This window comes from Monodelphis domestica, chromosome 6 (genome assembly GCF_027887165.1).
Source record: "Monodelphis domestica isolate mMonDom1 chromosome 6, mMonDom1.pri, whole genome shotgun sequence".
NCBI lineage: Eukaryota > Metazoa > Chordata > Mammalia > Didelphimorphia > Didelphidae > Monodelphis > Monodelphis domestica.
In genome coordinates this window covers 180,006,439-180,031,438 of record NC_077232.1, presented here as the reverse complement: position 1 = coordinate 180,031,438, position 25,000 = coordinate 180,006,439, and the positions used below count along the sequence as shown (strand labels likewise).

Genomic DNA, 25,000 nt, shown 5'->3' with positions numbered 1-25,000 from the left:
AGGGAACTACTTAGATTGTCTGCCTGCTAGCCCTTGTCCTCCCACATGACTAGCTTAGCTAATTCCTGTACTCATTTCTCAGATCATAAAACCAAAGACTTGAAGGTCATCAGTTCTTGCATTTTAGTGATCCTATACAGGAAGCTACTTGCCCACATCACAGAGGTTGTGTCAGTAGGGCCAGGATCTGAAAGCAGGCTTTACTCCAAATCCAGAATTCTGTTCTCCTGTTCCTTGCTGCCTCCTCTTAGGGCACAGTTCTCTGTTAGTCATATATCTCTGCCACCTTCCCTCTACCATCCCTCTCTGCCCTGAGTTACCCACAATTTCAGCTTTTCGAAAACCCTTCCATTATTCATAACCACAGAGTGTCTTTTGGTGTCTTAAAATAAGGCTGAGATGGGGGGTGGGGTGCAAGTACTGCGCAGTTGATCACACAGTCAGACCTGCCTTTAATTCCTGTTCAAGACCTAGCTTATTGCCTACACTCAGTGCTGGTCCAAGAAAACATACCTACGTTCTGTATACTGAATAAATAGTAAGTCTTGAATATATGTATTGCTACTTTTAGATGTATGTAAACTATTGTGTTTAATAAATTTTAAAATCATTTCAATTCATTATGAATTAATAGTAGGGTTTGTCATTATGTATTTTGTTTTTAATCAACCAGTATCTACAGTACTAGCATAACATTTTTATATTATACCTAAAAAATGTGTCTGTTCTCTATCGTTCAGTCAATAATAATAATAAGGCCTGTATAGTACAATGGAAAAAATCACAGGCTTTGCAGTCAGAGGACCTGAGGTCAAATCTCACTCCTGATTCTACCTATATGGCCTTGAGGGCATTGTTTAGTGTCTCTGAGCTTCAGGTTTATTACCTCCAAGATGAGGGGTTGGCCTAGATGAACTTTGAGGTCCCTAAGTGCTCCATATCCATGATGATTCACATATATGTGCGTATATGTTTGTGTGTGTGTGTGTATATATATATATATATATATATATATATATATGTGGAGAGAGACAGAGACAGAGAGAGAGAGAAAAAAAAAGCCATTAAAACTACACTAATAGGCTAATAAGTGGCAATAAGACTCTCAGTAGACTGAGAGCCAGGCCCAGAGATGAGAGGTCCAGGGCTCAGATCTGGTTTCAAATATGTCTTAGCTGTGTGACTACTGGCCAAGTCATTAAACTCCCCTTGCCTAGCCCTTGTTGCAATTCTGCCTTGGAGCCAATACACCGTATTGATTCTTTGAGATGGAAGGGAAGGATTTTAAAAAACAAAACAAAACACTACACCAATAGGACTTTTGGGACACTGTATAGAACTGGGAAGGTGTTACCTGTTGTAGAAGACAGTTTGTGAAAGACTACCTGACTTCTTATATTCATCCAGAATACTGCATGGATGGATGGATGGATGGATGGATGGATGGATGGATGGATGGATGGATGGAAAGATAGAGAGACAGAGAGACAGACAGAGAGAGGGAGGGAGAGACAGACAGATAGATAGATAGATAGATAGATAGATAGATAGATAGATAGATAGATAGATAGATAGATAGATAGATAAGAGTTATGATCATTCTCATAAAGGTTTTCTAGAGATAAGAAAGTGGTTATATAAGTCAGTGGTTATTGATATCCTTCTGAACACTTTTTTTTTTTCCTAGAGAGTCTGGGTTTTTTTCTCCTAGCCATTCTATACCTTTTCCACTCTTTTAGGTATCTTGAGAATTGATCCCTTCTCCCACTTTATCACCTCTAGCATAGACTTCTTTGTCATTTCTAGCATGGTTTCCTTCACTGATCTGACCATCTTAGTTTCCTTTAATGCCACTATTGCTTCTTCAGACAATACATTAAGGACTAGGGTAGAGGTTACAAATGTCAGGGTTCCATTGTGACTTTTGATGAAAATGTTTTGTGAGAGAAATGCAAACAGATCTGTTTTTCAACTCTCCTCCCACTTTCATCTCTGAGTGTTTATGAGATGATCTATATTCTCTCGCAAGTTTTTTGCAGATTTATTTTTCCCTGTATTGATCTTTGCTGTTTTTTGAGGATATCCAGCTTATAACCCTCTACTGTTCTCCTCTATTATGCATCCCAAATAAGTTTATATTCTAAACATGTGTTGCACATGGCTTCTGCATCCTTCTATTTGGCAATGAGACCAAATGATTGATAGCAGAGCTATTTTCTGGTTCCTTTTGGTATCTTTATCATGGCAGTTGCTTTATGAAAGGATAGCTGTCTATGTCTGTGCCTTTTCCTTACCGTTTTTCAAGTGGGATAATGGTCAGTACCAGTGTTTCTTCTACTTCTTTTCCTGACAAAATATTCATAATACCCACACATAAATAAGGCTTTGGATTAGTCTAAAAGCTGTTGACCTCTTCTATTTCATCAGTGTGAACCTTATTTTACAATATTCTTTTCACCAAAGGCAAACGTATCATACTAGATAGAGTGCTTTGGTTAAAGTCAAGAAGGTCGCTTCATTGTAGTGAATTTGAAACCAAAGGACTTTAGTTCTGATCCTGGTTACGTTACTTACTACCTGTATAATTTTTATAAATCACTTGACCTCTTTAGGCCTCAGTTTTCTTCTCCTTTAAAACAAGGGTTGGGTGTAGACTAGTTGACCTCCAAGATGTCTTATAGAGCTAATGCTATAGATGTATGGTCTTGGACTAGTCACTTAATTACTTAAATAACTTCTGTGTGCCTTTGTCAGGCCTCTAGGACATATTGTCCATGAAGTTCTATAGAATTGCATCTGTTTGTAGGGGAATTTCCTTCCCTACATTGATAGATGATTCACAGATACTTTCCTTCCCACCCACCCATATTTGTATTAATGAAGTTATTCACTTTTCATATATTTGTTGACTTGGTTTGAAGAATCTTGTTTAGTTTTCTTAACATCCATTTCAGTAGGATAGTTATGTCTACCCAGAGCAATGCAAGGCAAAGATGACCCAGTGTCTCATGAAAATATGTTTATTGTTGCCTTTGCTCTTACAATAAAACCAATTCTGCTAATTCTTTTTTTTTAACCTCTCCAAGGAAAACCTATTAATTGGCCTTCCATTCAATTGTAACTTCTTTGTGTCTTCTGATTTCATAAAATCAAGAATGTCATATAGATTAGGTTGCTAATCCCAAATTATAGTGGGAATATTAAATGCCAACCTCCTTATTTATTATTATTTATTTTGTCCAGGAGGGGGATGGAGGTAGAAGGGGTCCGATTTGGGATTTCAGGGGTATAGAGAATTTTCAAGAAGAAAATCCACTCTGCCAATATAGATCAGTTTTTCTTACACTTCAAGTCTTAGAATTTCCTGGGGCTTTGGGAGATTAAAGCTACTTTAGCCTAGTTTTATACACCATGTCTCTGACTTTAAGGCAGTCTTTCAGTACACTGTCCTGTGTTGCCTCCCCTACCAAATATGTGATACATACTTTTTTCTGGTCATGATTGGATGCTTCATTTTCCATCGTAATTATAAAGGAACTAGATATGATCAGGATGTCATTACCACCCTGACCCCAAAGGAAAAGAAGACTACATTTTTATTCATTCTGTGGACTCATCAACTAATTCAGGAGCTAATATTGACCATGCCAGCCATCCCCTGACTCATCAAGGATTTCACATCCTTACAAAAGAAACAACTCCTAAATGATCTATCCATAATGAAATGTCTCAGGAAGACTCATAGATGAATAATTTCACTCCTCAGTTAATGAATGATGTTTGGGGATTTTCACTTTAAATAATTTTGGTCTTCTCCATTGCAAAAGCATTCACACACACACACTAAAAGCCATGGTTGTGTAGCCCAGTCAAATTTCTAAAGATACAAGAAAATATATGAGTTATACTCTAGCTCAAGAAGACAGAACAGATCACTAACTTTAAAATTACCCAATAGAATTTTCATTAATACAAAATTATTTGATGTGTTGATTGGTTTGCTTGCTTGACCTTTCTTCTCTCTCTTCATTTTCTTCCTCTTCCTCTTCATTCTCTTTATCCTCATCTGCCGTCTCTTATTTTTTGAGTGCTGAGAGATCATTGCCATTGGAAAGTGCCAGTAATATTTTTAAAAGAGAGAACGGCAAAACATTTTAATAAAATTATTTGTTACAAATCCTACAATTAGTTTTGTTTTAGATTGTTTGGAAAGGTAAAAAAACAAACAAACAATTTAAGGGTAGTTTTTAGAGGACTTGTCTCCTAAATGATGGCATCTGTTCTATTAAGAAATATTTCAATAATTTGGCTTAGAAAATGGGAATAGTTATATAAGGGGCTCAGATTGCCTTCAGAGAAGCCACCAGTCATAATTTAGGAGTTTGGGGGGGTTTTTTTGTTAGCATTTGAATTACTCAAGGCTCTTTAAGTAGATTTAAATTTACTGAAGCAGCCCTCATTCTTCCACCAGGAACTTCCAAGTAGATGCTTCCTCTGGAAGGTACCACAGCGCCACCTAGTGCCACCTCATTTCATGGGAGCAGAATATTTTTGTCAATTTCAATGATTCTGGAAATCACATTTTAGTTGTAAATGTCACTGAAAAGAAATTTGGTTTCAACAGTATTAACAGGAGAACGATTGGAAGCAATTTTCAGTTCGTCTGAATGTTTGTTTGCTAATTTCCCAGATGTAGAAGCAAACTTTAAAAAGTGGCAATTAGGAAAAAGCCCTTTGTAACAATTTACCAGCCTCTCTATCTAGCCTTCAAAGAAAATCATTCATTCATATGTGATCCGAGGTTGGGGTTTGGGGTTATTTTTTTTCAGTAATTGCTGCTGTGTTTCTGAAAAAGCCCACAGAATTCCTACCTCAAACCAAACTAATTTCACTAAGAAATTGGAGGATACATCGACAGTCATACAGTTTTACCAAAATAAAAATATCAGTTTTAATCAGGAGGTTGTGTCTAGAGAAATTATATATAAAGATCTTATTTTGTGGCATTCCCTACTGCCTGATATTGTAACCCCCCCAAAAGAGAGTTCTTTAGAATCCCCCCTTTAAAAGAGGCCTAGATGGATTGATTGAGAAAGGGGAAAGCTTACAGTATACATAAGCCATATTTGTAACCATAGGCCAGAAAGTCACTTCTTGAGTCAAACTTCAGTTTCATTATTTTTAAAAAGTGGGGGTTGGACTAGAAAGTTTCTGAGCTTCTTTTCAACTCTTAATTCATCAGAATAAGCAGCAATCTAATAGCTCTGGTGTTTTTATGTCTAGATGATTCCATAGAGTTTGTATTCAACAAGAACAGTTGTTTTGAAATTCAACATTTGTGTCTTTGTGTTATGAAAGATGCAACTAGTCCTAGTTACAAAATGATTCTACTACCCAAGGATCAATCTAGGTTAGTATAATGAGGCTAATCACCAGGTAATGAATTCTTTGGCTATGGCAACCCTGAGAATGAAAAAGAAATCAAAATGGCACTGGATACTATGTGACCTTCCAAGAAATTAGTTTTTTTCCAAAGAAGAACTTCAACCATTTGAATTTTTTGGCAAACTTTAAAGATTTGTTATCGTTAACTTTCTACATGGAGGCAAAAAGAGTGAATTTTTCCCTTGCTATTTGTACTCCTTTATAAATGTATGTTTATATCTAACTCAGTTCAATTATCCATCTATAGCAACCTATCACTAATATAGTCATGTATAGCATGACAACTCTGTGGATTGTAGGTTGGGGACAAAAATTAATACCCACATTTTTTCCTCTCTTTTTTTTCATCGTTTGGATTTGTTATCTATATGGGAAGCTTCTGACAAGGAAATTCACTCCTCAAAGATAAGCAACTCTTCTAGCCTTAGAGTTGCCTGAGAAGTTGTGAGATTAAGAGATTTACCATAGCTTCCTATACCCAGTGTGTTTCAGAGACAGAACTTGAATCTTCTTTTTATTCTTCAGTCATTTTTCAATCACATCCTACCCTTCATGACCCCCATTTGGGTCAAAGTATAGGAAAGATACTGGAATGGTTGGTTATTTCCTTCTCCGGCCCATTTTACAGATGAGGAAACTGAGGCCAATAGTTAGGTGACTTGCCCAGAGTCACACAGCTAGTTAAGTGTCTGAGACCAGATTAGAACAGATTCCAGTCCCTGTGCTCTATCCACATTGCACCACCTAGATCTTCTTAACTCTAACCAGCTCTTTATCTGCCTTGCTGTGCTGTTTCTCTGTTATATCAAACATTTACAATATATAATTGGACCCACAATCTATTCATATCTAGTAAGCCATATTATGAGGTTCCATATGTCCATCAATAGATATAAACATAGCCTCTTCATTCCCATATTCATGATCTCCATTAAAACTTACATACTAATTAGAGTCATTTTTAAGTAATAACGATATTTAGCTATACCTCTAATAGTTTCATTTGTATAGTGTTTTATGCACACACAGAAATTATATTTGAAAGTCTGTTCAAAATGATGATAACAGAAAGGCCTTTCAAACTCTGCTTATCTGTGTTTTAGCTATTCTTAATTCCATTAGTTGGGAACAAAGTGGACCCTTCATTTAAAGTAATGTAATCATAGTAAAATTCTACTTGTACAGAATGAACACAAAAAATACTTATTACTTTCTTTATAGACTCAATTGCTCATTATTTGTTTAAAATTTCATGCCATTTTATAGCTCCTGTTAGGAGCAACCTTTATTTCACAAGAATAGACTATATCATTTTTAAGTGACGTAGTTTAGAAATCACAACAGTTCTTGGTGAGGCACACTGATTTTGAGTTTCTCATCAGGCAGCTAGAAAGGAGTGCTCGTGTGTAGAAGTTGCCCTCTGCTGGGCAACCAAAAGAATGATGTTGACATCAATTTTCAATTTTCCCCCATATCCGTTGCCTTCCTTGATGGTGTTTACCCCATCATTAGAGGATTTTTTCCCCTCTAAATACTTTTTAATTCAGAAAGTGCTGAATTGCTTTGTAGCAGCCATAAAGTCACGGAATCGCGATTATTTGAGCTAGGAGGAATGTTAGAGGTCAGCTAGAACAGCCCCCTTGTTTCATAAACTCTGGCCAAGAGTGGGATTGTGATTTGCACACAATGCAGCTGGTTAGTGATGGAGCCATAGCTTCTACTCCTGTGATTTCCAGTCTAGGAGGTATTTCAACAGTGCCAGCTCTGTATCAGTCACTGGATCTGGACCCAGGATTTCATCTCTGTGAGGAGCTCCCAGGATTGAAAGATCCAGCAGTTCCTGGTGACTTTCCATCTTAGAAAGCTGCCCACGGCCCTGAGAGGTCACTCACTAACCAGATTCATTGCCAAGATTTTTCAGCTTTCTTCTTGGCCCACGGTTGCACCAGCAGCTCCTCTGACCCGCAGCCTGGCTCTCTCCACAGCACCAACCTTCGTTTGGTTTATATTAATGATTTTATCTATAAGGGGGGCTTCAAGGTAGTCCTGAGCCTGGAGTCAGGAGGATTTGGGTTCAAACCTGACCTCAGATATTTCCCAGCTTTGTTTCCCTGGGTAAGTCATTTAGCACTGATTGCTAGCCCTTTCCCTTCTATCTGTGAGTTGACACTAAGAAAATATAGATTTTTTAAAAAAATCATAAGTCTATAGCTCCTTAATTAACATTTACAGACTCTTTCACCTATAGCTTTAACCGCTTAAAGGAATCAGACTCTCCAGACCCCATGGACTCAAGCACAGTCTCATGGTTTTGTCTGTGTTTTCAAAAACTATGAATCTTATAGCCACATTGGTCCTGCAGCAATATGGATTAGGATGGCACAGCCGAATAAATGGTTTGTGTGTGGCCTGTTCCTCTCCCCTGGGCAGATAGCAGTGCATTCTGTCTAACCTTCAGCATCCTAGAATTTGAGAGCTGGGAGCACCGCCTCTCATCTCCCCCCAGGGGGAGGACTTCTGCTGCTAACATTTAAAGTTTACGAGCTGTCTTTCCTTACTGTAATGCTCTGAGGCACATAGTGTTCTTTTGTCCTTTTTTGAAAAATTCTTACCTTCTGTCTCAGTGTCAATCTAAGATAGAGGAGCAGCAAGCTGTAGGTTATTGGGGTGAAGTGTCCTGCCCCAGGTTACACAGCCATGAAGCATCTAAGATCACATTTGAACCCAGGTCCTAGCTTTGGTCCTGATACTCTCTCCTGGGCTCCCTAGCTGCCCTGGGACATAGTATTATTTCCATCATGCAGAAGAGGAAGCCTGCATGAAGAGACAAGTGACTTCTCCAAGGCAACCCAAAGAGTAAGGGTCAGTGCTAGAATTGGAACCCAGGTTCCCTGAGGCCAGATGCCAGCTGGCTCCACCTCCCTATGGAAGTCAGACAAATTTCCTCAGCTCACCTCAGCCCAGTGACCAGATCATTAGCATCCAGGGCTGTATTTGTGGTAAACCTATACAGGGGGATAAGAAGGAGCTTTACATTTACTTTATTAATTTGTTCTTAGAAAATTGATACAATTTCTTTTTTTTTATTTTTTTTTATTTTTTTTTTAATATATTTTATTTGGTCATTTCCAAGCATTATTCATTAAAGACATAGATCATTTTCTTTTCCTCCCCCCCACCCCCCATAGCCGACGCGTAAGTCCACTGGGCATTAATGTTTTCTTGATTTGAACCCATTGCTTTGTTGATAATATTTGCATTAGAGTGTTCATTTAAAGTCTATCCTCTGTCATGTCCCCTCAACCTCTGTATTCAGGCAGTTGCTTTTTCTCGGTGTTTCCACTCCCATAGTTTATCCTTTGCTTATGAATGGTGTTTTTTTCTCCTGGGTCCCTGCAAGTTGTTCAGGGACATTACACCACCACCAATGGAGAAGTCCATTACGTTCGATGATACCACAGTGTGTTTGTCTCTGTGTACAATGTTCTCCTGGTTCTGCTCCTCTCGCTCTGCATCACTTCCTGGAGGTTGTTCCAGTCTCCATGGAACTCCTCCACTTTATTATTCCTTTTAGCACAATAGTACTCCATCACCAACATATACCACAGTTTGTTCAGCCATTCCCCAATTGATGGGCATCCCCTCATTTTCCAGTTTTGGGCCACCACAAAGAGCGCAGCTATGAATATTTTTGTACAAGTCTTTGTGTCCATTATCTCTTTGGGGTACAGACCCAGCAGTGCTATGGCTGGGTCAAAGGGTAGATATTCTTTTAGCACCCTTTGGGCATAGTTCCAAATTGCCCTCCAGAATGGTTGGATCAGTTCACAGCTCCACCAGCAATGAATTAATGTCCCTATTTTGCCACATCCCCTCCAGCATTCATTACTTTCCTTTGCTGTTATGTTAGCCAATCTGCTAGGTGTGAGGTGATACCTCAGAGTTGTTTTGATTTGCATCTCTCTGATTATAAGAGATGTAGAACACTTCTTCATGTGCTTGTTAATAGTTTTGATTTCTTTATCTGAGAACTGCCTATCCATTTCCCTTGCCCATTTATCAATTGGAGAATGGCTTGATTTTGTGTACAATTGATTTAGCTCTTTATAAATATGAGTAATTAAACCTTTGTCAGAGGTTTCTATGAAGATTTTTTCCCAATTTGTTGTTTCCCTTCTGATTTTAGTTATATTGGTTTTGTTTGTACAAAAGCTTTTTAGTTTGATGTAGTCAAAATTATTTATTTTACATTTTGTGATTCTTTCTATATCTTGCTTGGTTTTAAAGCCTTTCCCCTCCCAAAGGTCTGACATGTATACTATTCTGTGTTTACCCAATTTACTTATGGTTTCCTTCTTTATGTTTAAGTCACTCACCCATTTTGAATTTATCTTGGTGTAGGGTGTGAGATGTTGATCTATTCCTAGTCTCTCCCATACTGTCTTCCAATTTTCCCAGCAGTTTTTATCGAATAGTGGATTTTTGTCCCAAAAGCTGGGATCTTTGGGTTTATCGTATACTGTCTTGCTGAGGTCGCTTTCCCCCAGTCTATTCCACTGATCTTCCTTTCTGTTTCTTAGCCAGTACCAAATTGTTTTGATGACTGCTGCTTTGTAATATAGTTTTAGGTCAGGGACTGCAAGGCCCCCATCATATGTGTTTTTTTTCATTATTTCCCTGGATATCCTTGATCTTTTGTTCTTCCAAATGAACTTTGTTATGGTTTTTTCTAAATCAGTGAAGAAGTATTTTGGTAGTTCAATGGGTATGGCACTAAATAGATAAATAAGTTTGGGTAGGATGGTCATTTTTATTATATTGGCTCGTCCTATCCATGAGCAGTTAATGTTTTTCCATTTGTTCAAGTCTAGTTTTAGTTGTGTGGCGAGTGTTTTGTAGTTGTGTTCATATAGTTCCTGTGTTTGTCTTGGGAGGTAGATTCCTAGGTATTTTATTTTGTCTAAGGTGATTTTGAATGGGATTTCTCTTTCTAGTTCTTGCTGCTGAGCTGTGTTGGAGATATATAGAAAAGCTGATGATTTATGTGGGTTTATTTTGTATCCTGCAACTTTGCTAAAGTTGTTGATTATTTCAATTAGCTTTTTGGTTGAATCTCTAGGATTCTTTAAGTAGACCATCATGTCATCCGCAAAGAGTGATAACTTGGTCTCCTCCTTGCCTATTTTGATGCCTTCAATTCCTTTATCTTCTCTAATTGCTACTGCTAGTGTTTCTAGTACAATGTCAAATAGTAGAGGTGATAATGGGCATCCTTGTTTCACTCCTGATCTTATTGGGAATGCATCTAGTTTATCCCCATTGCAGATGATATTAGCTGTTGGTTTTAGATATATACTGTTTATTATTTTTAGGAATGACCCTTCTATTCCTATGCTTTCTAGTGTTTTTAATAGGAATGGGTGTTGTATTTTATCAAAGGCTTTTTCTGCATCTATTGAAATAATCATGTGATTCTTGCTAGTTTGCTTGTTGATGTGGTCAATTATGTGGATGGTTTTCCTAATGTTGAACCAGCCCTGCATCCCTGGTATGAATCCTACTTGATCATGGTGAATGATCCTTCTGATCACTTGCTGGAGTCTTTTTGCTAGTATCCTATTTAAGATTTTTGCATCTATATTCATTAGGGAGATTGGCCTATAGTTTTCTTTCTCTGTTTTTGACCTGCCTGGTTTTGGAATCAGTACCATGTTTGTGTCGTAAAAGGAGTTTGGTAGAACTCCCTCTTTGCTTATTATGTCAAATAGTTTGTATAGTATTGGGATTAACTGTTCTCTGAATGTTTGATAGAATTCACAGGTGAATCCATCAGGCCCTGGGGACTTTTTCTTAGGAAGTTCTTTGATGGCTTGTTGGATTTCAATTTCTGATATGGGATTATTTAGGAATTCTATTTCCTCTTCTGTTAGTCTAGGCAGTTTGTATTTTTGTATATATTCATCCATTTCTCCTAAATTGGTGTATTTATTGCCATATAATTGGGCAAAGTAATTTCTAATGATTGCCTTAATTTCCTCCTCATTGGAGGTGCTGTCCCCCTTTTCATCTTTAATGCTGTGAATTTGCTTTTCTTCCTTCCTTTTTTTAACTAGATTGACCAGTACCTTGTCTATTTTGTTTGTTTTTTCAAAGTACCAGCTTCTTGTCTCATTTATTAAATCAATAGTTCTATCACTTTCGATTTTATTAATTTCTCCCTTAATTTTTAGGATTTCTAATTTGGTTTTCTGCTGGGGGGTTTTAATTTGATCGCTTTCCAGTTTTTTCATTTGCATTTCCAATTGATTGATCTCTGCTCTCCCTTGTTTGTTAATATAAGCATTCAGGGATATGAATTTACCTCTGATTACCGCTTTGGCTGCATCCCAAAAGGTTTGGAAGGATGTTTCGCCATTGTCATTTTCCTCGATGAAATTATTAATTGTTTCTATGATTTCTTCTTTAACTAAACGGTTTTGGAGTATCATATTGTTTAATTTCCAATTGGTTTTAGATTTGGTTTTCCATGTACCATTACTAATCTACAATTTCTTTAAGAACCAATCAAGAGAACATCCTCAGAATTTGTTTAGCTATAATGTAGATTTCCTGGATGTTAACTTGCCTACTTCCTGTATTGCCCTGGTGGGGTGGCCTGCTCCACTGGGAATCAGGGGGCCCTGGCTGAGCCAACAGGCATTTATAAAAGACTTACTTTGTGGGATAGTTCTGGGCCTAGAGTCTGGAGGTCCTGGGTTTGAATCCAGCCTAAGACTTCCCATCTGGTGACCCTGGTTGCCAGCCCCTTGCCCTTCTGTTTGAGAGGAGTTACTAAGACAAAGTAAAAATTCAAAAAAGAAAAAACAAACAAACAAATGATGGTGTAAAGGCTGGTGCTGGCAGTGGAAGTGACAGAGCCCAAACGGTCCTACATTCCTACACATAGGGGTGCAGGGGAGCCTCTGGAGAGCAGTCTGACTCTGGTGGGTGCCAACAGCTCCAAGCTTTGCAAAGACACCTTGGGCTACCACTCTGGGGTGCCATCTTCCCTCCAGAGCATGGAGACTTGAAGGAAAGACAGGAAATGGGCCAGCACTCACTAAGCACTTTGCAATGATTGCCTCATTGAATCCTCGCACCAGGTGCTGGGATTACCCCCATTTTGGTTGAGGCCAGAGAGGCAGACAGGTTAACCCCAGATCCACCCCGGGGGGCCTGGCGCATCTTTTGGTGTGGAGCTGAGAGAGCACTAGAGACGGAGCATGCAGGAGCATGACCCAGCCATAGCGGCTCAGTGGGTGGGAGAGAGAAGGGAGGGCCAGAAGGAAAGGGGCGCCTAACAAGGAGCAGGATTCAGGTGGAACCATTTGCAGGCTGCCTTGGACGGGTTGGTCACACACCAGATGGGCTGGGCTGCTGGGGAGGAGAAGCGGGGAAGACAGAAGGTTCTCTATCTGGGACGTGGCTCAGGGCAGGGCAGTCTAGGGAAGACAAGGTAGGCCTGCCCTTGTGAGAGTTGCCTGAACAGGAAAGACTAGAGGCGAGGGAGGAGGGAGATGAATGCTTTGTGGTCCTATAGGAGAGGATCAGGGCCACAAGCAGACGGATGAGCCTTGTTAAGGAGAAGGTTGGCTCCTCCTCGGAGACTGGAAGAGAGAATGGGGAAGCCGTGCAATGGTTGCAACAGTTTTTGAGGAATGAAGCGGGAAACAGGAGGGAGCGCATGAGAGATGGTCTTGATTTTCTCAGTAAGTAGGAGGGAGATGGTCTGCTGAGAGAAGAGGATTGGGTATTTAGGGAAGTTAGACACCATTTCTGAGAGCATTTATCAGAATTTATTTTGGTGAGAGGTACCAGAAGCTTCTAGATAGGGAGTAGACTTTGGAGTCAGGGAGTCCCGGGTTCCAGCCTCACCCCAAACACAGAGAAGCCTGGGTCTCAGGCATCCCTCCAAGACTAAACTTAAAACAGGGGCTTCTCTGCACCAGTGGGGGATCCCACGTGAATGAAATCATAGGACTGAACAAAAACAACTTGGGAATTTGCAGGTGATCTCCTGAGGCTCTGGGGTTCTGTCCTCCTTCGGCATTGTTCCTACTTCATCCCTTGGCTCAGCATCTTCAGTCTCCTTCCAGAACAAAGCCTTTCCAGAGCCCTGTACATGCTGTGGCCAGTCCTCTCGGACCCTCCTTCCTTGGATCACCTGCTCGGGATCATCTATGCTCTCAGAAATGGCCGGGTCCTACAGCTTTGCCAGTCAGTGACCAGGCCCCCCACCCCCCTCAGGCTTTCTTGGAAGTTACATTTGATACCCTCTCTCTGAAAGTCCTCTCTGTCCTGACTCCTCAATGGCCCCCCTTCTATCCTCTGCTTGCCTTTCTCTCCTTATACTGTGTCCCAGGCAGAGCTCATTCCTTCCTTTCCACCATACTTCTCAAAATATTAGGGGTGTGTTGTCATGCAGCCCCCTTGCAGTTGTCACTGCCTTTAGACTGGCTCCAAAGCCCTCTCTCATCTCACTCTACTGTCTTTTCCTATGCTCTGTCTAGATTATTCTCCTCCTTGTCTTTTTTTTTCATTTTTTAACCCTTACCTTCCATCTTAGAATCAGTAACTGGGTATTGGTCCCAAGGCAGAAGAGTGGTGCTGACAAGGCAATGGGGGTGAAGTGCCTACTGTCATATAGTGAGGCCAGATTTGAACTCAGGATGTCTTATCTCTAGGCCTGGCTCTCTATCCCCTGAGCCACCTAGCTGTCCCCTGTCTTTTTTTTAACCTTTACTCTCTGTCTTAAAATCATTACCATATATTGATTCCAAGGCAGAAGAGCAGTGAGGGCTAGGCAATGGGGGTTAAGCGACGTGCCCAGCTAGGAAGGGTCCCAGGTCAGATGGAACAACTCGAGTCCTACCTTATTCATTCATTCATTCATTCATTCATTTGTTCTTTCATCATCGAGAGCTAAGCACTCATTTTTAATGTTGATTATATGAAAGCAGAGTCTATAGATCCATGTATGCCAGGACTTTGACAGTATAGATAAGAGGCAACCACCTCTAACTGGTTACTATGATCAGTATTAGTCTGAGACAGTCAGAATGAAAGGCTGTAGCCCTCCTTTCAAGACAGTTGAACTCACTGCTTTTCCAGAAATGTGGTATTGAAGGGGTCTTGTTTGAGACCCTGTTGGGAAGTATCCACCAAGGCTAAACAAGAGGGACCCAATATTTTATTAAAATAAACATGAAAGCATTCATCATGATTACAAATAGTGTTGTAAAATTAGTGTCGTGTAACTGGGTCTTTTATTGAGTATGTCCACTTGTAAATTGCAAATTCCACGAGGGCAGCAAGGATCTGTGAAAGAAAAAGAGGCTCATCCTCAGCAGCAGAGTCAGAGGAGATGAGGCTGCAGCCTGACCTCTATATATCCTCTTTTTGATGCCCTCCTCAGGGCCAAAGTTCTTGTCCCACGTCCCCCCAAAAGCAGCTTATTAACACAAAGTTATACCATAGAGAAGAGAAAACTTGGAAAATTTCCTAACACCTGCCCTGCAAGTAGCATGTAGTAGAACGTCTAAAACACTGACTTTGTGGTCTGTCCAAGCCATTTGGACTATCCTGAAACCTGATTAATACCTCAACTCTCCAGGGCTGGATGGGGAGGAGAGGAGTCATTCTATAGGCCTGTGGCCAAGGCAGGTCACTACCCCAGGGCGTGTTTGTGAGCAGACCTTGTGAAGTGGCTCTGTGTGTATAGAGGAAAGAGTAGGAGAGAGACGAGACAGGGAGGATGGGGGAGGCACAGAGATGGGGAGAGAGAGGAAGAGGGAAGGAGGGAGACAGAGTGGGGAGAAAGAGACAGGGATGGGGAGAAAGTGGGAGAGAAGGGGGTAAGAGAGAAAGAGAGGGAGGGGGAGAAGGGGGGTAGTAAGAGACAGAGACAGAGAGAGATCCATGACCTAATCTCTTCTTATAGCCATGTCAACTTGGAAGGATCTGAGATAGAGTTTGTGCTTCCTGAAGCACAGAGTTACTACCATGTCACAAGTAGACATCAATGAAAGGCTTCTGGGGGGAGGGATCTTATTTTAGAGGCTCTGTGATCTCATCAATGCAAATCTTCCCCCCAGTGATGCTATCTTCACCCACCTATGCCTCCTCATCTTGGATGGCTGTTGTCCATGCCTTCCTGGGGCCATGCAGAGAGGGGCAGCACTCAGCAGACATTTATGAAGGGCTCCCTCTGTGCTAGGCCTGGGGCTGAACCCTGGGTGTATGAAGAAAGACAAAGGGCAATCCCAGCTTTAAACAACTGTGTCCTAACAAGGTGACCCGGGATGCTAGAGGCCTTCCTCTGCATCTCAACCTTGTATGACGTTCTTGACAGCTCATAAAACTGTACCCACCTCGCCTGACCTTTTACAATCATTCCAAATCAAAGGAAACCTAGAAAGCTCTCCTGGATGGTGCTTTTTACAAAAACCCCGCTACAGAAAAGTGCATTTACAGTTCTCTAATGGGCCCGAAGCCTTGTAGGGCTACGTTTTGTTGATTGGTGCTTGAGGTCAAGGAGTGGTTTTACTTTTTTTTCCCTTTCCACTAAAATCATTGAAATATATTCAGCCAATATTTCACATCAGAGGTGTAAATGGATTTCCTGGAAGTTTTTCAGCAGCTAATGAAAGGCAGTCAGTTTTTTTTTTAACTTTGACTCCATTATGGGCTATAGTCAAAGAACTTAACACTCCACCCCAGCTGAGAGGATGCTAAAACTGCCTTGACCTTGAATCCAAAAGAATAGATAGCATCTTTGGCTGGAAGTGCTAATCTATAATCTGTTTACTTTGATACACTGTATTTTTGACAACGTTCATCCAGAAAAAGAGAGGGAGTACGAGTGGGATTGATGTGTTTGTAAATGGTGCTCTGTTCCACAATTCACTAGATAGAAAATTACATATTTTTCTTTATTTGCCTTTCTGACATTCAGTAACAGTTGCTATCACAGCTGCAATTTATAGTTCACCCACTTTACCACTGATATCTGCTGAGTGTTCATGTTGTTGCGTATGTTTTTAATGCATCAGATCCTCCTTCTCTGAGGCACCCAAGGGCACATTTCTCAGGGCCTTCCTTTCATCCCCAGCAGAGAGAGGAACTAAGTACGATGCTCCGTGAAAACACCCTTCTCCACTGTAACTGCCTGGTCTAGAGTGCTCTATGGTTTACCAAGGACTGAGTCCAGGCCTCCTTTCTACATCATGGGAAGCACTTCCATGATCTGGAAAATCCATGTAAAGTTTTTTGACCCTCCCTTTGTATCCAGAAAAGAAAAGAAAAATGAGTTTTTTTTCTTTTCTTTTGTGGGGTATTTACAATAAAAGAAATTACATATGTTTATGGTATTAGAAGATAAAATATGTTGATATTATGCAATATTCTGCATATATTTTATGCATTTATGAGTTTCTAAACTTTTTCTGTATCATCTGCTGGCCTTTGCATGTTTTCTGCAGCTTCTGCAAAGCTCCCCCCAAATTCCCATTTAATTTCTTATGCCGACCCACAATATATCAAAATTGTGATGGGGAAAGTCATGATGTGGAAGGGATACCGGTACATTTGGTTGCCTCGAGCATGTTCACCAGGAACCCAAGATGATTCCATTGTGGGATTGATGAACCTGTCAGGATTGAAGGCATGTTGTCTGGACTTATTCCCTATCCCAGTGAAATCAAGTAGGAGGGTAAATCATTGTGTTCAGCCATGCTAGAAAGCCCAATAAAAGGCTTTGAGCCTAACCCTCAAATGAGATGATTTTTGGGAAAAGTGCTTAGCCCAGTGCCTGGCACATGGAAGTAAATGCTTCCTCCCTTCTCCCATCTAGGAAATTTTATTATCAGGGAGTACTAATGTCATCAAAAGTTCTTGAGTCAAGAAAGGATTAATGGGTTTAGACAAATCTTCCTCATAAAGCCATGTGGGGACTATAGCAGACTGAAGATTCAATGAGTCTCCAATATAGTGAGGTGTCCACGAAAGCTCATGTGATTTAAGCAGCATTGGGAGCCATAGGGTCCAGGAATGAGGAGGTGATGGTCCTTCTCTTCTCTACCCTGCCCAGAACCCATTTGGAGCATGTGCTCAGTTGTAGGGGCTGCGCTTTAAAAGACACTGATAAGCTGGAGAAGATCCAGAGGGGACAGATATTCCAGGATGCTGAAGGACCTTGAGTTGAGACTATAGCAAGATTAGTTGAAGGACATAGGAATGTTTTACCTAAAAAAAAGAGAGGACTGGGAGAGAGGAAATGATAATTGCCCTCAAATGTGTTATACAGAGGATTAATGGATAGAAATTGCCCAGAGGCAAATATAGGCTTATTTTGGGGGTGAGGTGAGTTGGGAAGGAGACTTCCTACCAGTTAAAGCTGTCCGAAAGAGGGACTGGATTCCCTTTCTTTGGAGGTCTTCAAGAAGAGGTTGAATGTCTATTTGTCATGATGCCATCATGGCAATTCTTTCTTAGGTTGGACAGAGTGGACTCTGAGATCTTTTCTTCCTCTGAGATTCTGAGTCACCCAAAAGCTGCTTGTTTCATGCAATATTTCTGTACTTTGAAAGTGCCCATGCAAAAGGATAGTCCATGATTTTGAACCACTTCCTAGAAGGTGGGCATCTTTATGAATTCATAAATCTAAAATTAAGTATGCACAAGCCTCAATGTGAGGGCAGTGCAATGTTGGAAGCAAATTCTGGGACAGCATGCTGCCCTGTGATACTGTTACTGGAAAAGAAATGGAAAACCTGAATCAAGAAGGCTAGTGGTGTATCCTTAGCGAGAATGAGACCTAATGTGGCACCGATGTGGCATGAAGCCCCCAAGACCCAACCAGAGAATTAGAAGTGGGCAGCTATTGTCTGTGTTGTGTGGGACCAGATTATTATGAGGCAGGAATCCTCTAAGGTGAGCTTTAATTTCTCATATATCCAGCCACAGCAGAATTAGGATGTCCTGGATATAACATGAAGAGTAAACAAGAATATGCACAAAGATGGTGAGAAAGGTACCAAAGGGAGAGGAGACATTTGTTTTGAAGACCAGAAATGAGAAGCAGAGCTAGGAGGGGAATTAAGACTGACTGGCCTATGAGGAATTCACCAATGTCAGAAAGGGGTTGGATAGCCAGTCAGAGGCATATTCCATGGTGAGAAGGCTGCAGAGGACATTGGATATTTTAGGGCAAGGGGGCCCAAGGCAGGGCCTTGGAAAGGATGAGAAACAGTAGCTAAGACATCACTTTGAAATCTGGAAGTCAGAAGCAGAGCCTTTATTTTAAAATATTTTATTGCCCTTTTTTTTCTTTTTGCATGACTGCTGCAGTAAAGACAGAGGAGAAAGGCGTGCGGATTCAGACAGGGCTGATTATGTCAATTTTGTTTAACTATCTTTCAATCAATAAATCAAAGTGTTTATTAAGGGTCTTCTATGTGCCAGGTATTGAGTGGGCACTGGAGATTCAAATACAATGAATGAAACAATCTTTTCACATCAGGAGCCTACATTGTAATGAGGGACATCTTATCAGAAAGGCTATGGACTCAAGGTGCAGAATTAGGAAAACATTTCTGGATGCAGCTAATGTGGGGATTCATTTTGTTTGCCTATACCCATTTGCTTTAAGTGTTTGGTTTTCTTTTGTTCCCTTCATCTCCTAATGTGGGTAGTGAGTAGAGAAGCAAAGGTTGGGAGTAGGGGGTATGAATAGGATAGCCAGAGGGAGGAAGGAAAGAAACAGGCAAGGGGTGGAGGGAGGAAGGCATTAAGGAACCTTTTAAAAACATTCAGAAGAGGAAGCCCAGAAAAAGCATAAACAGGAAGGACAACTTTGAAAACTACAGGCTGATAGTATATACAAGCAATATAGAACAGAAATTCTACAGTTTCATGTATAATCCCCCACACACTTTTTTGGGGGTGTTTGTATGTGTGAACACATATTTTATATAAATATACATATATATACACATTTCTATATAATATGTGTGTGTATATGAATCTATACATATCTATATGCATACCCTTAAAGGATTCTGTGCGACACACATACCAAAAGCGCTTTATTATATTTGTGTGGGTGTACCTATTTGTATTTACACACACACACACACACACACACACACACACACACATGCACACAACATCTATGGACATGCCCATTTTATTCATTTTTTAAATGCAGAATAAAATAATTTTTAAAGTTAAAAAATTCTAATGAGAAAAGAAGGGCATAAATAAGTCTATAAATCAGAAATACAAATAATGCCTTTGTGTCATCCCCAGATTTCTTCACCGTTACTTTAATGGCTTGCCTTATTGTTTGCAACCACGAACAAATCACTTCTCTTCTCTGATCTTCACTGTCTTTATCTGTAAAACAAAGAGGGATGAACTAAGAGGTCCTTATCAGTGCAAAATGTATCTGAAATTTATGATGTGCATGGCAAACTATTAAATTCAAAAGCTCTTACAAGGTGCAGGACATGGTGCCCAAAGATGTGCATGCAGGAGAGCCTCGAGAAAACATTGTCACTGTCTCTCATGGAGCAGATGCTCCTCACTGATACAGTGAAAAGAGTGCTAGACTTTGCACCATAGGATCTGGATTCAGATCTGTTTGCTTTTGGGCCAGACAGTTAAAACTTTGGTGCCTCAGTTTACCCATTGGAAAAGTCAGAGGAATATTATCTCTAAGGTGCCTTCTATGGTGTCATATGGCACCATACAGGAAAAGTCTGAAGTAGGTCCCTCTTAGATCCAATTCATGGCAACTTAGCCAAAGAAATACCAAAGGGACTTTATTTTAAATATTCATAAAACTTCAGCTTAGGGCACGTGGTTCCCTTAGGTAGCACTAGGCTCTCATGGTACACCCATGTACACACACACATCCCTGGACAATCTAGAATATAGTAAAGTTCAGAAAATAACTTAGAAATTGTGAAAGGCTTTTTTTTTCTTCTTTAAGTCATAAGATGCCAAGAGATGAAGGAGAGACAGAGAGAAGTATCATTTACTTCCCTAAAACTGAGAGCTGTCACATTTACTCCCACCTCACACAACTTGCTTTAAAGATTTGCCTCCAAGAAACCTAAAAGCCCATATTCTGCCTGATCGGCAACAGCCTCCAACCTGTTTTCTGTCACTGAAGAAAACAAATCTTTTGCCTGTCTCTGCCTGGGGGAGGTGGAGGAACCAAGGAGGTCCTGGGTGACTAAATCAGATGAAAGACTTGCCTTCTACCATGGAGACATGGAGTCTAATCAAGTGAAATGAGTTTTGAGATCTCTGCTCATTTCCTAGGGGAGATCCGTTCACATTACAAAATCACGACATCTCATTCATCACAGCTGACGTGGTCTTTGCTCAGGAGAGGACCCCAGCTGGGACTGAACCACCTGTCTTTTCTGGAAAGGGGGCACTTTATCCGAGTTAGAGTGGAAAGCCTTGGAGAAGGGAAGCTTGCCAGACACTGGCCTGTACCTCGGTAATGCACCCAGAATGTGAAAGGAGAACTTCAGCTTACGCAGGCAAAGACAGGCCTAAGGAAGATGGGTGGATGTTCTTTTAACTGTGTCAAATACAAAGAACTGGAAGACAGATGCTAAGGAGGTTTCGCAGCGGGAACTAAACTTGAACCCTCCCCCCCATCTTTATCACCTAGATTTTATTAAACAGAAGTGAGAAGGATAAGGCTTTTCATGCATCAGAGTTTAGAATGGCAAAGAGAATGTTCTGTTTTCCAGGCTGATAAATGATCATCATTTCTTTTATTTCTTTCAGGGCATCATTATAACACCACTGCTACTGCTGATTTTTGTGAGTATTTTGATGTTAAGACTTGAATACCTTTTATTAAAAGTCATTTACAACCTGTTAAAAAAGGTCATTAAAGGAAAATAAGAATTGCTATCATTTTGGACCACTTTTGCAATGTATATATCTTGAAGTGTTGTTTAGGCCTAATGAATCAGCTGGTCAGTCAGCACTTAGTAAGGGCCCTCCCTGTGCCAGCCCCCGTGCCTAAGTACCTGGCACACAAAGAGGGGCTCGTCGTCTAACAGGGATTGGTTGATCATTGCCCTTTGTACTGGAAGAGGAGCATGGTGACACCATCCTGTCGGGGTCCTGCTGCGACTGAGCAGGGCAGACGGAGCCCAGGAGGTTCTACCACAGTCCACCGGAACGCTTGCATGGAGATATCTCTCTGCACTTCTCAACGTTGCTTTTGAGCTGCTGCAATGCTGCTTTGCTCCTAGAGCTCAGTGGCTTCCCGGGGATGGGCACGCCACGCTGGACAGTCTCCCAGGGCCCCCAGTCGATACCAGAGTTCTTCAGAGAGGCCCTGAGCGTGTCCTCTTAGGGCCTCGTCTGACCTCTGCGTGAGTACTTGCCTTGTGTGACTTCTCCGTAGCATAGTCTCTCAGACACACGGGCATTTGGCAGTCAGACCACAGAGGTGCCTGTGTCTATAAACAACTGTGTAGGAATCAGCTAGATATTGGATAAATTGGAAATCATCCGCAGAGGATAGGCATTGGAATGAAAGGGGATGGAGGAAGCGGGGATTTTAGCTGGGACTTGCAGGAAGCCAGAGAAGCCATATACTGATGCAATTTGGATGATGTAAAGCCATCCGGCTTCAATTCCATCTCAACAGCAAGTATTTATTCACTTAATAAGCACTGATTAAACGCCTACTACTAAGCTCCTCTTAGTGCTGGCTCTGGGTACATAAAGACAAAAATTAAACAAACCCTGCTCTCAGGGGCTTACACTGTTTGCATTTGGTCAACACAGGTAAATAAATACGAAATATATACAAAATAATGCAGGGTGTTTGGGAGACGAGCCAGCTGGCAGCTGGAATGTCTTCTATGAGAGGTAGATCTTGATTTGAGACTTAAAGGAAACCTGAAACTCATCAAGATGACGAGCAGGAGAGAGTCCATCCCAGGCTTGGGGGACAGACCATGCAAAGGCAGAAAAATGGAATATGGATTATCATAGCCATTAGAAAATAACAGATAATCTAGGCCTGCTCAACCAGAAAATGCATAAAGGAGAATGATGTCGAGGAGGCCTGGAAACATAGTCTGGAGCCCATGATTAGTGCCATCGTCCCTGCCCTCCAGGATCTTGGCATCTCCTGGCTCAAAGGCTCTCTCAGAGGACTGTCACCGTGTGTGGCTCTGCACCTCTGCTCAGCTCACTGGCTTGCTGAGTTCACATTCACTTCCTTTGAGTTGTCCTCAATGCTTACTGACTGACTGCCTTCCATGTTGCCATCCATAGAACAGACAAACCGGAGGCTCAGAATGCCAAAGCGCATCTCTAGTGGGAAGATCCAAGCTCTTGGAGGGATCTGGGGTTCTACTACCACTGACTCAGTGACCCTCAGCCAGGCACTGCGCTTAGGGAGGCAGCCAGGGGAGCGGGTGGAGCGCCACCCTCGGACTCGGGGAGTCCGCGTTCCAAAGCTTGCCTAAGTCACCTTCACTTGGTTGAGGCATAAGTTCTTCGTCTATAAAATGGAAATCATGATGGCCTCTGGCTTACAGGGTTGTCATGAAGACAGAATGAGACAACAGAGGCAAAGCAGTCCCAAACTTTAAAGCGCCCTGTATGCATGAGCTGCTGCTGTGGCTGGTGGGGGTTGTAGTAATTGTGTGCAGGCCCATGTGTGTGGCCAGTCTCTGTGCTCTAGGAAGGCCTGGGAACATATGTTCTGCATCCCACTTCACGCCTGTGACTCAGTTTCTCCTTCTTTAGAATACAGGGAGTTGCATCTGTCTAGATCAGCTTCTCGGGAATATCATAAGGAGGAGATGAAAGAGCAGATGGCAAAGAACTCAGACACTGAAGTATGAGTGGTGGGCAGCTAGGTGGCACAGGGATTAGAGTGCCTGGCCAGAAGTCAGGAAGACTCCTCTTCCTGAGTTCAAGTCTGGCCTCAGACACTTACTAGCTGGGTGAGCCTAGACAAAACACTTAGCCTATTTGCCTCAGTTTGCTCATCTCTTAGATGAGCTAGAGAAGGAAACCACTGACAAACTGCTCCAATCTTTTTGCCAAGAAAACAGTATCTTTGCCAAGAAAAACGAATGAACAACAACTATAAGTAGCAGCTGTTATTAACTGAGTCAAAATTGTTTGTTTTTTAAAAAGGAATGCTAATTAAATATCTTATTTCTTTTGCTGCTAAGACATGAGAAATTAGACAAAAGATTATAATAGAAATTAATGTTATTCCATGCTGCGCACAGGAGCATATTTAATCATGAGTAATACCCCAAATATTTTATAAGTTAATTTCTTTCCATGCACACATCTCCCAAGCATGAATCACTTCCCAGTTCAGAGAATGCAGCAGTCTCTTCTGGGGCTGGAGTTGAGCTCATCAACCCTACTACTGTGGATTCCAAATGGAGGGGAGAAATTTATGTAGCCCTCACTACACAATATGATTACCTAACGTGGGATTCATTAACCTCATTTGTTAGGGACCTTCCCTCTACAAGGGAATTCAGAAATTCTGAAGGATAGCTCATGTTCTACAGTTGGTTTCACCATCTTCTAGAAATGATATTGTCTCCAGCTACTCATTTGAACCCTAGCTTAGGCTCACCCTTCTGGAATATTCAATTTAATTCAGTTTAACAAGTGTAAGACCAAGCCACCTAGTATAGGAAAAAAAGTAAACCTGTCATAGTGGATAAAGAGCCAACCTCGAAGCCCAGCAGATGTGGGTTCAAGTCCTATCTCTAACATATACTGGCGTCATATCCAAGGGTAAGTCATTTAATCTCTTAGTATGCCAAGCAGCTCCCTAAGACTGTAAGTAACACAGGAAATGCTCAACACCATCAGTAAGAATTTACTTTGGGAGTTTTCTATCCCAAGGAAAGCATTGCCAGCTTGCACGCCAGGCTCTGAGGACACAAAGACAAGGAAGCAGGCGTTGACCTCAAGGAGCTTACATTCTTCTGAGGCCATAATTGGGAGACAGTGGTTGGTTTGGTAGATCTTAACAAGACAGACCCAGTTGTGAAACCACTTTACTCAATACAAGAAAAATACCTTTGCTGGTATTCTGTTAGGATACTTTGTGACCATTTATGTTAATAGGATTTATATACAGTATAGGTTATGACCCTTCAGCTTGCTGTGGCTGTCTTGCCTCACTGAGGAAGATTCCACCCTGATGATGAGTCTACTTGGAATCATCCTATCATGAAAAGCCCCAGGAATGCTTGATGCCCTTCCAGCTTCCTCTCCACTCTGCTTCACCTCGGCACTGGTCCTTTTGCCTTCCTTTGAATACATTTCTACTCCCCATTTTTTCAGCTCCCCTTTGGGTGTTTTCCATAGGAGTAGGGAGCATCTTCTTTCCTTATTTTTTCCTTCTGTATGCTTAGCAGAGTCAGGCACATGCTGTGTTTTAGATGTATCTGACTCTTGGTGATCCATGGATCAGGACACATTAGGTCCT

General features: G+C 41.2%; 1 protein-coding gene across 3 annotated transcripts in view; it reads left to right on the top strand.

Annotated features, from left to right (window-relative positions):
• Nucleotides 1-25,000, top strand: part of SLC10A7 (solute carrier family 10 member 7) — a 288,157-nt gene that overhangs the window by 177,810 nt on the left and 85,347 nt on the right. For all 3 annotated transcript variants that reach the window (XM_056802748.1, XM_001376861.4, XM_007496259.3), the window contains one exon: nucleotides 21,292-21,327. In XM_056802748.1, coding sequence (XP_056658726.1) covers nucleotides 21,292-21,327 — 36 coding nt within the window. The remainder of the gene's footprint in view (nucleotides 1-21,291; nucleotides 21,328-25,000) is intronic.